This window comes from Mytilus galloprovincialis, chromosome 6 (genome assembly GCF_965363235.1).
Source record: "Mytilus galloprovincialis chromosome 6, xbMytGall1.hap1.1, whole genome shotgun sequence".
Classification (NCBI taxonomy): Eukaryota; Metazoa; Mollusca; class Bivalvia; order Mytilida; family Mytilidae; genus Mytilus; species Mytilus galloprovincialis.
The window spans coordinates 62,009,761-62,026,783 of record NC_134843.1 but is presented as its reverse complement, the minus strand read 5'-3'; the positions used below and the strand labels follow the sequence as shown (position 1 = coordinate 62,026,783).

The 17,023-nt window shown below is 32.0% G+C and overlaps 1 protein-coding gene across 1 annotated transcript in view; it reads right to left on the bottom strand.

The window, feature by feature from the left end:
- The window catches only part of LOC143080051 (ras-related protein Ral-B-like), a 34,177-nt gene extending 17,611 nt beyond the window's left edge, over positions 1–16,566 (bottom strand). Inside the window, exon 1 of the mRNA XM_076255708.1 lies at positions 15,786–16,566. Coding sequence (XP_076111823.1) covers positions 15,786–16,371 — 586 coding nt within the window. The 5' untranslated portion in view covers positions 16,372–16,566. The remainder of the gene's footprint in view (positions 1–15,785) is intronic.
- Positions 16,567–17,023: the final 457 nt, after the last annotated feature.

The following is a 17,023-nucleotide window of genomic DNA, read 5'->3' as shown; positions in this document are numbered from 1 at the left end:
TTGAAGGCCGTACAGTGGCATATGGTTGTCAATTTCTGAATATTTTTTTTCTCTTATGAAGAGTTGTTTCATTAGCAATTATACCACATCTTCTTTTTTATATATGTGAAGTTAAAAAAACAAACAAATTAGTCTTGTCATTTTCTAAACATCTGTAAAAATGGCTCAATACTTTGCAGTCCTAATTTCTATTCATATTCGCTGTCATAACGCAATTACTACAATGCAACTACATGTATAGGAAACTCGAGCAACAGATTATTAAGAAAACAATGGACAGATAGACTTGCGCAGAAGATAACTGAAACGTTATCTTACGAAGCTACATACATAAGAAAGTAATATTGTAGTTTAAATCAGTGTGTCCCTTTGCAATAAGGGTTTCGAAAAAGGAGATATATATGGTGTTTACATTTTTTCAATTAAGTCAAGTAGCAATGCATCATATAACAGCGCCACATTGTTAAATGACTTGCATTTGACATAAAATTGCCTATTTAATGATACATTGTAGATAAAACTATTGACACAGATTAATTCCGTCATTAACATGTATGGGATGACATTTATCGACAACTTCTCAAATCTCTCATAGTGATATGATATTGTCGAAATGATCGGCAGATTAATTATATAGACGTTCTAACTAACTTGCATATTTTATTGAACAATGTTATTGGTCCTCAATCACCCAACTGTTGACATATTGTGTCGATTTAAAGGTTTATGAAAAATTAGCAAAACAGTAACGTAAAAGTAAAGGAATCATATATGGTTAGGTTTAACGGATGGCTATGTTTGCTGATACATATTTAACTGATGTGACTGTTCTACCCGTTTTGACTAGCAGAACATTTTTCATTGTAGGAGGTAACACTACCATAAAGCAAAGCTTGAACATGAAGACATAGTGGACAAAGAGTTTTTGTTTTTGGCTTTCTGGTGTTGTATTAAGGGGGTATGGGGTATGAGGGGAGTGTAAACTGTCGGGTATGAGCCTTCTGCCAATTCGGCTTGAGAGAATACTATGGGAAATTTTGTTTTATGATACATTTTAAAACATTGATTAAACTGGCCTACTTAACAAGTACAACATATTTACACAGTATGAATACGGCAGCATATTTCTGATATCAGCTTATCTAAATCAAACAATTCCCAACTAATAATTGCAGCAGTTATAACAAAGACTCCTATTTCATATCTATATTTCTTTTAATTAAATATGAATTATTGATATCTTGAAATGATTATTCCTGTACGTATATATTGAATACCTTAGAAAAATACTTAAAGACCGCCCTCGTCAATTACATTCAAAAATAAACATTGTTCAATCAAATATATATTTGTTTAGGGGCCAGCTGAAGGACGCCTCCGGGTGCGGGAATTTCTCGTTGCATTGAAGACCTGTTGTTAACCTTCTGCTGTTGTCTGCTCTATGGTCGGGTTATTGTCTCTTTGGCACATTCCCCATTTCCATTCTCAATTTTATATCGCATTGTTAATTTGGATTTAGAATTGTTTCATTATCTTTTTTAATTAGGAATGTTTTAATTACTTTACTACATAAAAACATTCCACTGATTAAACCATGTAATCAATATTTATAAATCAATGCTGCATCCCTGTACTTTCAAGAATGTTTAAAATGAAAACGTGTGCACTTTAGACTTCATTACTCACACAAAAAGGCTTTACGGTATTAATTCATATTTAACTTGGATTTTCTGTTGTTTCAGAACCACCAGTGATTGACTTGGATATACAATATGGTCATCTCTATGATTCTCCCATCCAGCAATGAAATACATGCTAGAAAGGCATATTAACGGCATCATTCCTTTTTTTACACGAAAACCACGTCTTGCGTACACAATCTAAACCCTTGTATCTTTGATTAGTCACTTGACTTTGCATGGTTTATTAAATGCATTAGATCTACATTCGGTTTGAATTCATTGCCTTATGCCACTCTTTTTTTTAATTTAACTTTGTAAGGGGTTCATATGTAGTCCGTCTTAAATATCACTATATAACAAAGTTTTAAGGGATAACCAAAAACCAGCAGTCTAATTAAAACTACCTGTTTGATTTTTTTGTTTATTTGTTCTTGTCTTAAATATGCCTGAAATATTTGCAACTGAACGTTATGAAAATTAAAAATCAAGTAATCAATATGTTGAAATAATAACATTGGTGTTTATCAGTCATACAAGTGACTTTACAGACCATCAGCTATTCAATTACGCGGGAAAAGAAACTTGATCTCACAAATGTACCCTTTAAAGCGTGCTGTTCGATGTGAGCAAAGGATCCGTATTGAAGACCGTACCTTGACCTATAATGGCTTACTTTTATACACTGGGACTTGGATAGAGAGTTGTCTCCTTGGCACTCATACCACATTTTTCATATCTATGCATGTACACCATAATTTTGTTTCTGACATCTTTTTTTCTTTTAAAATCGGTTAATGAACTTTTATCGAATGCATATCAAATATAACATCATCTTTAGCAAAAATATTATCGGTTTCGGAAAAAAGTATAAAAAAAATACAGAACTCCAATGCAGATACAAAAGCAAAGGAAAAAAGGGGGAAACTGGATCGAAACTCTTGGCTAGAAAAGATGGTAGACTTTTGGAAGACCATGAAATCAAATATTATCGAAAAAAAACATTTTTCCTCAATCCAGTAAATTTGGTTCCCAAGGAAAATAAATTTATCCACTGTTCATACATTCAGTAAGAAACAACACCAACTACAAAGTCACATGCTCTTGGGCTGCCAAGTATTATTGAATGGTTTTGTATAATTTTTGGTGTCTGATCATAGTGAATATTTTAAATCGCATAGTTAACACTATTGATATTGTCATTCTGGCAAAGATATATGTGTTGGATCTTAATTGAATCAAAAAAAGGTCGTGGGAAGTGCCTATAAATTTGTCAGCTGGTTTCTATCTTTCATGTTTTGATTGTGTTATCTGAATAGTAGTAATGTCACACTTGAATAAGTTGTAGTTATTTGTTGAGAAAAATATATTGTTATTTCATCTTTGTGGTGTATAACTGACAATGCCATCCTAGAACAATTTCTGACAGTTCTACCGTAGAACAATTTTTGACAGTTCTATCTCATAACAATTTTTGACTGTTTACCGTAGAACAATATTCTACCTTAGAACAATTTCTGAAACTTCTACCCTAAAACAATTTGATACAGTTATATCTAGAACAATTTTTGACATTTCTACCATATCTCAGTTTCTGACAGTACTACCCTAGAAACATTTTTGACAGTTCTACCATAATACAATTTCTGACGGTGCCACCCTAGAATAATTTCTGACAGTTCTACCTTAAAACAATTTCTGACAGTTCTTCCTTAAAACAATTTCTGACAGTTATACCCTAGAAATATTTCTGTCAGCTATGCGCGATGAACTTTTGACAATTTCCGACAGTTCCATCCCGAAAAATTTCTGTCAATTCTACCATAATACAATTTCTGACAGTGCCACCCTAGAATAATTTCTGAAGATAAAAAACAATTTCTGACAGTTCTTCCTTAAAACAGTTTCTGACAGTTATACCCTAGAACAATTTCTGTCAGCTGTACGCGATGAACTCTTGTCTCCGGTCGGTGACTGTAACAATGTCCAGCATTAGTTTCTTGTTCAAATACATTTTAAAGTAATGGTGTCACTTTTAGTAGCAAAATACTTCTACATCTTTTATCAAAGACTTGCATAATCCAACATATCATATATCATCATATAGATATTGATTAAGACATAATAATTTATACAAGCGGAAAGCAATTTCCCTTTTCTATCCACGGAGAGTTGTTAATCATTTTATCAAAATTTAAATCTCTCACATTGTGAAACGTTTATTTAAAACTCTGCATGTATCCAAACCATTAACGAATATAGGACAAAGCATTAACCTTATTGCTCTTATCCTGATAATGGAGATTTTCCAGGTTGCACAAAAAAAAGTCAAATGTCATGAAAAAAAAAAGAAATTGCATTAATTGTTACAGTACTGTATTTTCGAAAATAAATATCGATTGCGATTGCGTATTCTTAGAAAATTATATATGCTACAACATCTGAAGTATATAAATACAATTTATTTTATCAAAGCAACACACTGTAGTGTGACATTTGAAGGTGTTTCATTTATTAAAAACTATTTTCCCCACTAATCAAATATACAAAAAATATAGTAAATCAACATATGTTGTACACCATGCCTTTCTATCAATTTCTCGAGGCACCAGGAAATGACAGCCTTTATATATGTAGTCATTACATAGGGATTCGTCTTGTTTAAACTCTTATCGTGAAACATTTATGTATATTAACATTACCTCTTACGTTGGTCTTGTATCTCAACTTGTACGATTCGCTCGTGTATGTAACAATGTTTTAGATTTTAACGAGAGAAATTTATGTATTACTGAAAAATTATTACACCAGGGTTTTCGATATCACAAACTAGTTAAAACATTTACTTAATGTTATCATCGGTATAAAGACATCATTCGTAAATATAGCTCAACATGTAGACTTCTTATACGTTCATGTATTTCACATCCAATTTTTTATGGAAATATTCTGTATAAAGCACAAAGGTGTCAGTATTCACCTCAAAAACTAACAAAACCTTTGAATAAACTTATTAAGAAGGGATATAGTTACGATACTGTTGTCAGGTCATTAAAGATTGCATATTTTGGCGTTAATATTGATTCACTTATAGGGTCTTTGCATCGGAATTAAACACGTTTATTCAAAAACCAGTTGTTGGCATGACACGGGTTATGTTCTTCTCATATATGTTATGATGGTATGATACTAAACCCCTAACGGGAAGGATTGTGCCTGATGTTCATATGATGAAATCATAATCTTTCAGTCAGTTTAATTAAAGTCTGGAGCTGGCATGTCAGTTAACTGCTAGTAGTCTGTTGTTATTTATGTATTATTGTCATTTTGTTTATTTTCTTTGGTTTCATCTTCAGACATCAGACTCGGACTTCTCTTGGACTGAATTTTAATTTGCGTATTGTTATGCGTTTACTTTTCTACAATGGCTAGAGGTATAGGGGAGGGTTGAGATGTCACAAACATGTTTAACCCCGCCGCATTGTTGCGCCTGTCCAAAGTCAGGAGCCTCTGGCCTTTGTTAGTCTTGTTTTATTTTAATTTTAGTTTCTTGTGTACAATTTGGAAATAAGTATGGCGTTCATTATCACTGAACTAGTATATATTTGTTTAGGGGCCAGCTGAAGGACGCCTCCGGGTGCGGGAATTTCTCGCTGCATTGAAGACCTGTTGGTGACCTTCTGCTGTTGTTTTTTTCAATGGTCGGGTTGTTGTCTCTTTGGCACATTCCCCATTTCCATTCTCAATTTTATTATATATTATTGCGCCAGTTCCCATATGTGTACAGGAAGAACGCAACATGTATTGCTAAATTGACTTCTATTTGTCTCGATGGATTCTTTTAACGTAATAAGTAATATTATACCATAGAAATTTGTCATATCCATTTTTTGGTAATTACATTACTTCCAATTTAAAATATAACGTTTTCATCATATTTATGCAGTAGTTAATGAAGGGTTTATTTTGTTTAGAGCTTAACACGCTATCTCTAAATGTCAAGACGTCGGTATTGTATGTAAAATCTGGATGATAAAAGTATTTTCTGGTGGTTTTTTTTTTTTTCATTTTCTATATCTTTAACTTTAATTATAAGTTGTATTACAATTACAGTTTGTACAGACAGTTCTAAATAAAAAAAAAATATTGGGGGAGAGAGGTGGCCGGGGGTATATTTTAAATTCAGTGTCAAGTAATGAAAGACCTTTTGGTTGTCATTAATAGTGTCTAAAAAGAATTATCACAACTTGGTTAAAACTTGATCAGTTATTTTTACATAAACATATACACTGTCTTGTTTATTGGTATTTGTTTACATTTATCTTTGTTGTTTGGTTGCTGTAACGTTTACACTTTTTCTTTTTTCCATATTGACTAGAGAAATATATTTAAATTATGCAGTTGTGATATGAAGTGAAAAATAGTTGTTTCAGTTTTGATTTGAATTGGAAATGGGATTAGAATAGCATAATCGGATTAAATGTTGAAAACAGACCGTAAGAAAAATTAAATTAAGGTGAAACCCAACGCAAGGATATCCATGGAAAAGGTAGTTTACTGTAAGGTATAATCATACACTTACATGTTTACATGTATACTCGTTGTTACTATACAAAAGAAACATTTAAACTTGGTCTTATAAATTAAATAAAGATGCATGGGTTATACCTCAATAAAACAGCAACAACGTATATATAGCACAAAATAAATAATGACGTAGAAAGTTAAAAAACAAACAAGGTTTTTTATATCGTTTTTTTTTTTTTTAAACATGTTCAAAAATGGCTCAATACTTTGCGGTCCTAATATTATTACATTTTCGGGATCGATTAATGTAGTAAATATGGTCAAGTTAAACACAGTTTATGCGTCATTACGTATTTACTACAATGCACCTACATTGTACATGTATAGGAATATTAATTAAGAGAAAATTTGGAAAACATAGACTGTGGACAAGTTACAATGTGTCATAAAATACTGCCATGGTATTAAAATGACTTGCATTTGACATACATCGTTCCTATTCAAAGATATTTTATAGATAACATTATTGACATGGATAAATTCCTCCAATACCATGCAGGGGATGGCAATTATCGACAGCTTCTGTAATTTCTAGTAATAACGATATGATATTGTCAAAATGATCGGCAGATTAAATGTAGATGAACTAAATAACTTGCATATTTTATTGAAAAATGTTACTGGTCCTCAACATCCATCGACTGTTAAAACTTTGTGTTTGGTGAAAAATTAGCCTATCAGTTACGTAGTAATCAAGAACACAAGTAGGGTTAGGTTTTAACGGTTGGTTATGTTTTTTGAGACATATTTAACTGATGTGGCTATTCTTCCTGTTTTTGACTACCGGAACATTTTTAAAAAAGATAATACAATAATAAAGCAATGCTTGAACATAAAGGACTATTGGACAACGCGTTTTTGTTTTTGGCTCTCTGTATTTTTAGCTCATGTGAGAGGAGTGGAAAGAGTCGGATTGAATCCTTCTCCAAATTCGGTATTTCAGAGTACAATGGACATTTTATTTTATGTTAGTTAGTAAATTTTAAACATTGATTATACTGGCCTACTTAACAAGTACAACATATTTACTCAGTATGAATACATCAGTAATTATTTCTAATATCAGCTTATCTAAATCAAACAATTACAAACTAGCAACTGCAACAGTTATAACCTAAAAACTTGTTTTATTTGTATATTGCTTTTAATTAAATATGAACTATTGATATCGTGAAATAATTTTTCCTGTATGTATATATGGAATACATTAGAAAAAAGTACTGAACGAACGCCCTCGTCAATTACATTCGAAAGAAAACATATCGCATTGTTAATTTTGGATTTGGAATTGTTCCATTATCTTTTTTAATTAGGAATGTTTTAATTACTTTACTACATAAATAACATGCCACTGATTTAATCATATAATGAATAGTTATAAATCAATTGCAATGTTGCGTCCTTGTAATTTCAAGAATGTTTAATTACAAAATTGTGCACTGTACACTGCTAATTTGCACTCAGGTGATACATCATTCATTTTGTAGACGAAACCCTCGTTTGGCGTACAAAATATTAACCCTTGATATATGATGTGCTAATTGACTTTGTAGGGTTTATTTAACGCATTAGATCTACGTTCGGTTTGAATTGGAACGTTCAATCTAATGTCTCATGCCACTTTCTTTTCAACTTAGAGAACTAGCTATGTATGGATTCATGTGTAGCCTGTCTTAAGGCAAAACGCTACCACTATACAACATACACATGTATCACATATTAAGGAATAACCAAAAACCAAAAGTCAAACAAAAACTGCAGAATCCCCCTATTTGAATTATTCTTTTATGTTGTCTTGAATATTTAGGAAATATTTACCACTGTACGTTATGCAAATAAAAATTAATATGTTGTTAAAAATTGATTTAAAATTAGTGATTATCAGTCATACATGTTACTTAATAGACCATCAGCCAGTCAATTACGCGGGAAAAGAAACATGATGTCACAAATGTACATGTACACCGTAATTATGTTTCTGACATACTTTATTTCATCGGTTGATATATTATTTTTTTAAATCGATTAATGAACATTTATCGAGTTCATATCAATTATAACATCATCTTTAGAAGAAAAAAAAACAGTTTATTTATGACTGTTTGAACGTTTTCTATGTTGGGACAGTTATTAGCTAACTTTTACAGCTTTCAAATAGTTGCAACAGTCTTATTATGACTGTGACAACCTTTTAGGCGTTTAATCCTTTTATTTATGACTGTTGCAACGTTTTTTTAGTTGGGGCAGCTGTAAATCAACTGTTACAACTTTGACTCTATCATAACCATTGGTTAGCGAAGATGACAGACTGTGGGAAAACCACGAAGTCAAATATTATCGAAAAATCCAATTTTTCTTCAATCCACGAAATTTTGTTTCCTTGGAAAATAAATCAAACTACTGAGCATGCCATCAGTAAGAGAAAAACATAAACGACGAAGTCATACGCTTAAGCTACCAAGTATTATTGAATGGTTTGGTATAATTTTTGTTTGGTGTCTGATCATAGTGAATAATTTAAATCGCATCTCTAACACTATTGGCATTGTCATTCTGGCAAAGATAGATGTGTAAGATCTGAACTGAATCTAAACAGGGTCGTGGGGAGTACATTCAAATTTGTCAGCTGGTTTCTGTCTTTCCAGTTTTTGATTGTGTTATCTGAAAAGGAGTAATTTCACACTTGAACATGTTGTAGTTATTTGTTGTGAAAAAATATTTTGTTATTTCATCTTTTTGGTGTATCGCCATAAAAATATTGAGACGCATAATATTCATCCAGGTGATATCTATAACGTTTAGTAAATGCATCAGTATTTGTTTTAACTTTCAACATTATATGCATTGTATATATTTAAAGAAAAGTGTTAACATGTAATTGTAGTTGAAATATAACAAGGCTGACATGTTTACTTTGATTTAATCAAGCAGTAAGCTGTATTGATATAAATGTATAATATAGTTAAACTAAGTCTATATTAAGACCAATAGTGTTGGCACAATATGTTGGTCTATTTGTAAGACTTGATTTGATTCAACCTTTATTTAACCCATTTCCTGTTTCATTTACCTCTTTTCTTCATGTTGCCTTATCAGGGACATATCTTGGGGTGTTTAATTAATAAGGGTTAGGGTTAGGGTTAGGGTTAGTGTTATTATGATACTCTCTTTGAATGATGCATCGGATTTAACGTCCCCATTCTGACTGGTCGTGGCTTCGAACTTGTACATCCTCCACAGCTAAACGGACGCCCTACTCTAACAAGGGTTTTACTGTCGGTAGGGGAGAGCATACTTCTATACCAAAATGCCCCTTTGCAGCGTTCACAATATAACTGATATCTTTCGTTTTATTGTGAATTCAAGTTGAATTGTTTATAAAATGTAGTGTGGTGAGTGAAAGGTGTATTTGGCTACATAGTCAAATATTTTGCTTGAAGTTAATCTTCCACTCTACAATAGAAATGAAAGGGGAAAAGTTAGGCTTTAAAAAAAGATTTTAATGTGGTGTTTGTGTTGATTTCAAATCTTCTAGGTAATCATATCTATCTTGTCTATGCGCGCTTCACGGAGAGGATTCTTGACTATACTCGAAGACTCGGCAGGTTTGCTTGTTGTCTGTTTGCTGTTTACCTTGTGCTATTAAGGACTTATTATATCAACTTTCGTTCACATCTCGAGTTATAACGACTAAATGGATCTTATACCTCTTTATATATCGTTTATTGCAGAAATGAATTAGTTATGGTCGTTAATGACGTGCTTACCTTTGTCACACTAATTCTGTCTTGCTGACGATGAATGGTAATAAAAGACCACTTACCGCTCATATTGTCCACTTAAAACGTGTTACTGTGAATATTGTTTGACAAATATAGGTAAACAACCTGTAGCATGTTCATACATAATTGATTTTTAACTGAAGTATAGCCATTATATAAATTGTTCAAATATGAAAATTGTTTATCTCAACTGCTGAAATAAACACTCCAACAGTACCGATGTAACAGACAACTTTCGAGTTCGATGCATTTCCGTCAAAACTTTGGTTGTAGTGAACATCACTTGTGCGTTTATGGGCCTCGTCACTTCCGTTCCCGTTGAGCGACTGGTTGGAAAATTATGATACTATATTGCACGAATTTTTCGGCAAATTGAATTCTAGTAGTTGACAATCAACACGTGTATCATTAGGGAATTGAGATAAAGTACCTACAGAACAAACATAATTTCTAGCTTATCCTGCACAATGATGATAACTAAGACGCTTGATAAAGGTTAATAGTGTAGGGATACAGGCGATCCCCTCTATCTGGTTAATGACGTTATAAAGGCGAGCATAATTGACGAGTTTTTTCCAGTGACTCCAAAGTGGTCTATTAAGGTGTTTACAACGTCCTTTTAGATCGTCTACCTTCACAGCAGATAAAACAAACAACTTCATTATTACCAATGGGAGACAGGTGTTTAGAACGTTCATGTATAAAGAAATACGCCAAAAACAATTGAAAAGAAACAAAATAACAATAGCTGTATTGCGATATGTTACGGCACACACTTATTATACTTATTTGAGAGCTACTGATATATCCAGGGGGAAAACAGGACTACATTAATTATCATGATAGTTAAACATTGCACGCATCGTAAATATTAACATTTATATTGTCTATTAGAAAAAGTCTATACCATAGACCAAATAACGTTGAAATTAACAACTATTGGCTGTTGTTTAGCCTTCAACAATGAGTATAACCCATACAACACCTTAAGTTATATAAGGCTCCGAAAGGACTTGTTTAGACACTGTTTAATAAGGCGAAGCCATCAATGAGAACAATTGAGTCAAGAAGTACTTACTGCATAAGTAATAGCATAAGCTCACATTGACCTTTTGGCAACATGGGAATAAAATGAGTTTTTAATTCATTTACATTACAAATAGATGACTCTTATTTAGAACACTTGATGGCTCTCTTTATTTCTAGTATAAACAATTGATAGGTTGTCATATGCAGCGCATAATAGATTTTTGCTGTGTAGTATTTATTGAATATTCTAACGATACAAATATTTATATTAAAGCGACGAATTGCTGAGTAAATACTATAATAAAACATTACCAACAACAATGGCGCTCTGGTGACACGTCTGATTCTTCAAAACTGTTTGCTGAAGAAGGTGAAGGGGAGGGCAATTGCTTTTATGGATTTGTATATGACATGCCGTGAAAAACGATTGAAAAGTTAGTTGCAATATGTTTATCAAAACTTGTTCCCAACGTAAAATCTGTTTGTGATGTGCCAAAATATACAATTAACGAAAGTTTGAAGATCTCACCAAGTGCCAGATTAGTATCTTAATTTTAATAGCTACACCTACGATCCTTTAAACACATAATAAACTTTCCTCCGTTTGCCAGGCGCAAAGTGACCTGCAGTTTTCAGATTAAAACTAAATCAAGTTATAATTACTTCAGCCAGCAAACGCATTACTAGTATATGTAACTGGTTGAAAAGATTGGTAAGGATAGCAAATCAGAGTTATCTACATGTATCTGTTTTTTGAAAAAGAAAAAAAATCAAGAATGTGTATATATCTATTACACGGATGCCCCCATCCGCACTATCATTTACTATGTTCAGTGGGCCGTAAAAATGGGGTAAAAAGTCTAATTTTGCAATTTAATTAGAAAGATCATATCATAGGAAACATGTGTACTAGTTTTCAAGTTGATTGGACTTCAACTTATTCAAAAACTTCCTCAACCAAAAACTTTAACCTGAAGCGGGACAGACGGACGAACGGCCGGACAAACAGATAAACGGACGCACAGACCAGAAATAATAATGCCCATAAATGGAGCATAAAAACATTTGCTTTTCATTTGTGCATTATTTTTCATACACGTCTTATTTGTGACTTTATATTTTCAACGTTTGATTTCATGAATGCGATTATTATGGCAATCGGGAGGTGTATACTGTACAAATTCTTCGCAGGGTTTGAGTATACATGTAGCTCAACTTTAACACGAATAACGATTGAAGAAATGAAAATTGTATGTAACATTGCATAATCATATACAGATTTATGTATGGTGCCTTCGTTTGTTTATTCGTTGATTCGTTCGGCTGATCGTCCGTCAGTCCGTCTCCTTCTTGTGACGGCTTCTAGTAAACCCCTAATGAGAATTCTAAAGAAATTTTCTCGGAATCTTCAAGTATAATTCTGATTTTCTTCATCTAAATAATTCTCTGAGCAAACCATATACTAGTACTTTATCGACGATTAATATGGGGGCTGATGTATCATTTTGAGAGCTTTGATCGGAGTACCTCTGTTTTAATCCATGGCGGCAATTGATATGTACAAAAAAGTCATGTAATTTGTACAATGTTGTTGAAATGGTATTAAACCACACCAACCATGTTCACACTTCCCACTCAGTAACACCTACAAATGTTCAGTACCTATGTTTTTGTCTATTCCTAAACACAAACAAATCCTTATTAATACATTGTCAAAGCCACCTACATGTATGTGTGTTAATAATTCGAGACCAGGAACGTTTAGCAGATCTTCGTGTGTAATATAACAAGGACAAAAGTTTGTTTTTATTGTATGAAAACATTGTTCATTAAATAATTTGAGACCAGGAACGTTTAGCAGCTCTTCGTGTGTAATATAACAAGGACAAAATTTTGTTTTTATTGTATGAAAACATTTTTCATTAAGTTTGAATATAAATTTTTATCGTTTTGGTGTTCTTAGACAGGAGCTTACGGAAATGTCACATATATAATGTAGCCACAATACTATTTCTGAGATACAAATGTCGATTATGGACAAAATTCAAATTAAATAAAGACGCCTGCAAAGTGTTTATTACATGTAAATATTTGCTTCCTGTCTTCCTTTGTGATCTTATACGCTAACCTTAAAACTGTTATGACACAAAGATCATATTGAAATGCGCTTCAATGAAGACAACAAATCAGTAGAAGAAACGTGATAATGCGTGATATAGATGCTTTTAACGAAAAATTTAATTGTTTATTGGCCTTTCAAGATAAAAAAAAAAGATGAAAAACAAACATTTATCTCATCGATCATACACTTAGTCAGTTCTTATAGGAAATGGCATTTATTTTATTTTCGGTCATGTTTTAGAATTTTAGGTGGAAATTTGTCATAACGTGCCGATGAGTCATTTGCTTGAGGTATATGAGTACATCAAAACAAAACATATATAGTCAGACTTAAATAAAAAACATCCTTTGTATGGTATGACCAACTGTCGTGTATAACCACCTCCACACAGCTAGATACATGTACTTTGTTGCATTCTTTACCGGGTGTCACAGAAACAAAATCTAATCCAAATTACCAAGGGTAATTGGAATAGAATAATTATAATCTTGCAAATTGTTGATTCACTTTTCTGGAATATCACAGACTAGGAACGTTCAGTGTAAAATTGTAAAACTGCCGAGGATAATTAAAAAAAAAGAAACGTAGATATATAACAAAAACGTTCTTAAATGAACCTTTATAACTATTTAAGTTTACTTGACTTAATGTGAGCATTTAAAGTCAATTTGAGTAAAACCAGAGATTCATTTTAAAATAATTGAACTGCGTGTTCCATGCAATAAGACTATCTTTGTCTTTACAATTATGTATTTATACAATTATATATAATCATTAGTTAAGGCAGGCTGGCAATGCTAAATTTCAGAAACGTTATTAAATAACTTGAAGATAACAAGAATGAAAGTTTCAGTTTGCATGCAGTAAATGAGTTTATAATAAATTTTTAAAAAGTGTATATCGCGTTTGTAGAAATATTTTAAGACGCTTACAACCTATCTAATGTACTATTTTTATTAAGTCTTAAAACAAATCAAAGACAATCTGATTTTTTTTTCAATTTTACAAAGTTTAATTGAAATTCTATAAACATTTAAAAAATACCCGCCTTTACCGAGACGTACGAAGCTTAAAATCTAGAAAAAGCAATCGCATAAAACCCTATGCCGTGCGAAAAAATGTCAACTACGATGTATTGAATAGTTTTTCTTTAGGTTCAGCACATTTTAAAAAAAGGGGCGAAAGATACCAAATGGATATTCCAACTTTGTGACGGGTGTTGCATTCACATTTACTATTGTTTCGTTTGAAGCTCTTATCTAGATCAACCTTCGTCAAAACCATAAAGGGCCAAAGGAAAGGATAAAGATGCAGAGAACAATTCACGAAAAGAGCCATGATAGAACACTAACATTCTAAATCGTTTAATTGATATATGAAGATGTGGTATGAGTGCCAATGCGACAACTTTCCATCCAAGTCACAATTTGTAGAGGTAACCCCATTACAGGTCAAAGTACTGCCTTCAACTTGGAACCCGGCTCACATCGATGAAAGGATTGGATTTAGAAACAGCGATTGTTTTTTACAATTTTTTTTATACATGTCTGTAAGTTAACCTATGATGTATATTTTTCGACTTCTTTCAAAACAATACATTCAGTACAGATTATTAAACCGCTTCTTTAAATTAAAGATATTCTTCAATTTATTTATTTTTTCCAAAACAAATTGTTTGCTTCAAAGCTTTTCTCTTTTCGTTTGGTAGACGTTTGCTATGTTTATTTTTTTCTGATAAAATTCTATTTGTAATCATTTATTTATGCATTAATATTTTCTTATCAGCAACTTAAAGAATGTACAATGTTATTTCGATTGACATAACTCATAATTCCTTCTTCGTGGGAAGTCTTTTTAAAAGCAGTTAAAATAAATTCTGCATAGAATAATAAAAAAAACAAAACATATCGACATAAGTTAAAAATTTCGAAGTTTTCATCTACATACAAGTAGATCTAACAGTAACGGTTTCTAAACCAGGGAAACTGAATGAACATTTTTTTAATGTAATTTGTTACCAATGAAACTGATATCGATTCGGATACAAATGACATTGATATTATTGCACTTCTTATTTCATTTACTTGGAAAGGTTCATCTTACATGTACTTGAATACAATTGGGTACCAAATTCTACATGTATTTAGTGCATGTAACCAAACATTCGAGTATGTGAATATATGAATGATATTAATATGAAGTTTTTTAATACATATATTTACATGTATTTTCTCACCTAAATACACTCATACAGGTGACCTTCTACTGTTGTCTGCTCTATGGTCGGGTTGTTGTCTCTTTGGCACATTCCCTATTTCCATTCTCAATTTTATAAATCAATTAAGGTACAAAGAAAAACTGTTTTAAATTTGAAAAAGATGTGATATCCAGAGGACAGGAAGCGAACAAGATATACAAAAAGTAAATTGTACCAACAAAAAAAATCAAAAAAAATCATAAAGATCCATTTAAAATTTGAAACTTGAAATCAGACAAGCACCAAAACATTCACAAGTCAAAAAATACAAAAAGAAATTATGACAACCCCTGCAAAAGAATAATACATATTGAGTAACAGTATCTTACCTACGCTTGTATCGAAAAGATACTCCGATGTCAGGAATTGTTGAGCAATAGTCGATTTTCCAACTCCTACTGCACCGAGAATCACAATTCTATAAGGCTTGATTTTATGAATAGAACCATCACTGTTAGCTAAACTATTTTGAGAACATGAGCTAGATTCGATAGACAAGACATTTCCGTCACCTTCGGAAGAAACAATACTGTTAGTACTTCGAGATTTGATGGAATCCCCGCGGTTGACAATGCCTTTCGATGTCACATCAAACGTTCTAAGTCTATACAAGTCATGATCCTGGTCTTCGTAGTTTGTTCTCAAGTTCTTTATTAAAGGCCTCCTGTAGTTATTTTTCGTTGGTAAACTGCTTGTTCTCGGACGAATTTCTTCCATTTCGAAATTTTCGAACGTTTTATTTTTAGGCTTTTTCATAGAGGTTGATCGGGCCCTCTGTCTGGGACTTATGTCCAGATTATTATTCGAAACTTTGCAAACATGTTCCCCAATAAGAGGGCTTGGAACATGTTTCATTTTATCAAAGTACATTAGTTTCCCTTCTTCAACTTCTTGTAAATTATAATGCATTTTCATTCGAAAAAATAAACACAATCACTTTCACTTTGATATTCTTTTATATCCATCTAAGCCAAAAGGCATTTGAAATAATTAAAAACGGCGGTATGTAATTCCTTTTTATAGCACATGGTTTTTAAAATGTATATAACAAACTGCTTGATTTGTTATAAAACCAGTAAATTTATTTGGTTTCTGATAATTCTTATAGATGATTGCTGATGTTTTATTGGATGACAAGCATTAAGCTCCTACTGTGCTACTGAATGCTGATTTCACGCTACAAACTAATCAATTGGTCACAATGTAAATGTTTCCGATATTCCTTTATGATAATCAGGAAGATCGGGTATTGATTGACAGCTGTTATACGGTTGTTGCTTTTATTTGAACTTTTATCTTGTTTATATACTAATAATAGTCTGACATCTGCTGCAACAATACTAGTTGTAAATAATACCATTGAACACTTAATTTTAAACGTAGAAATATTATATTCAATTAACTGTTACAGGTTGTGGGTGTCAAATTATTGAAATAATAGTGACAACACATTTATGAATTATATGTAGTAAACAATTATATATGATACAAGTTTTGTGAGTGGTCAAGTACTATTCGTATTTATTTTCCTGTTTTTGTTTATGTTTTTTATTCAATTAATAGTTTA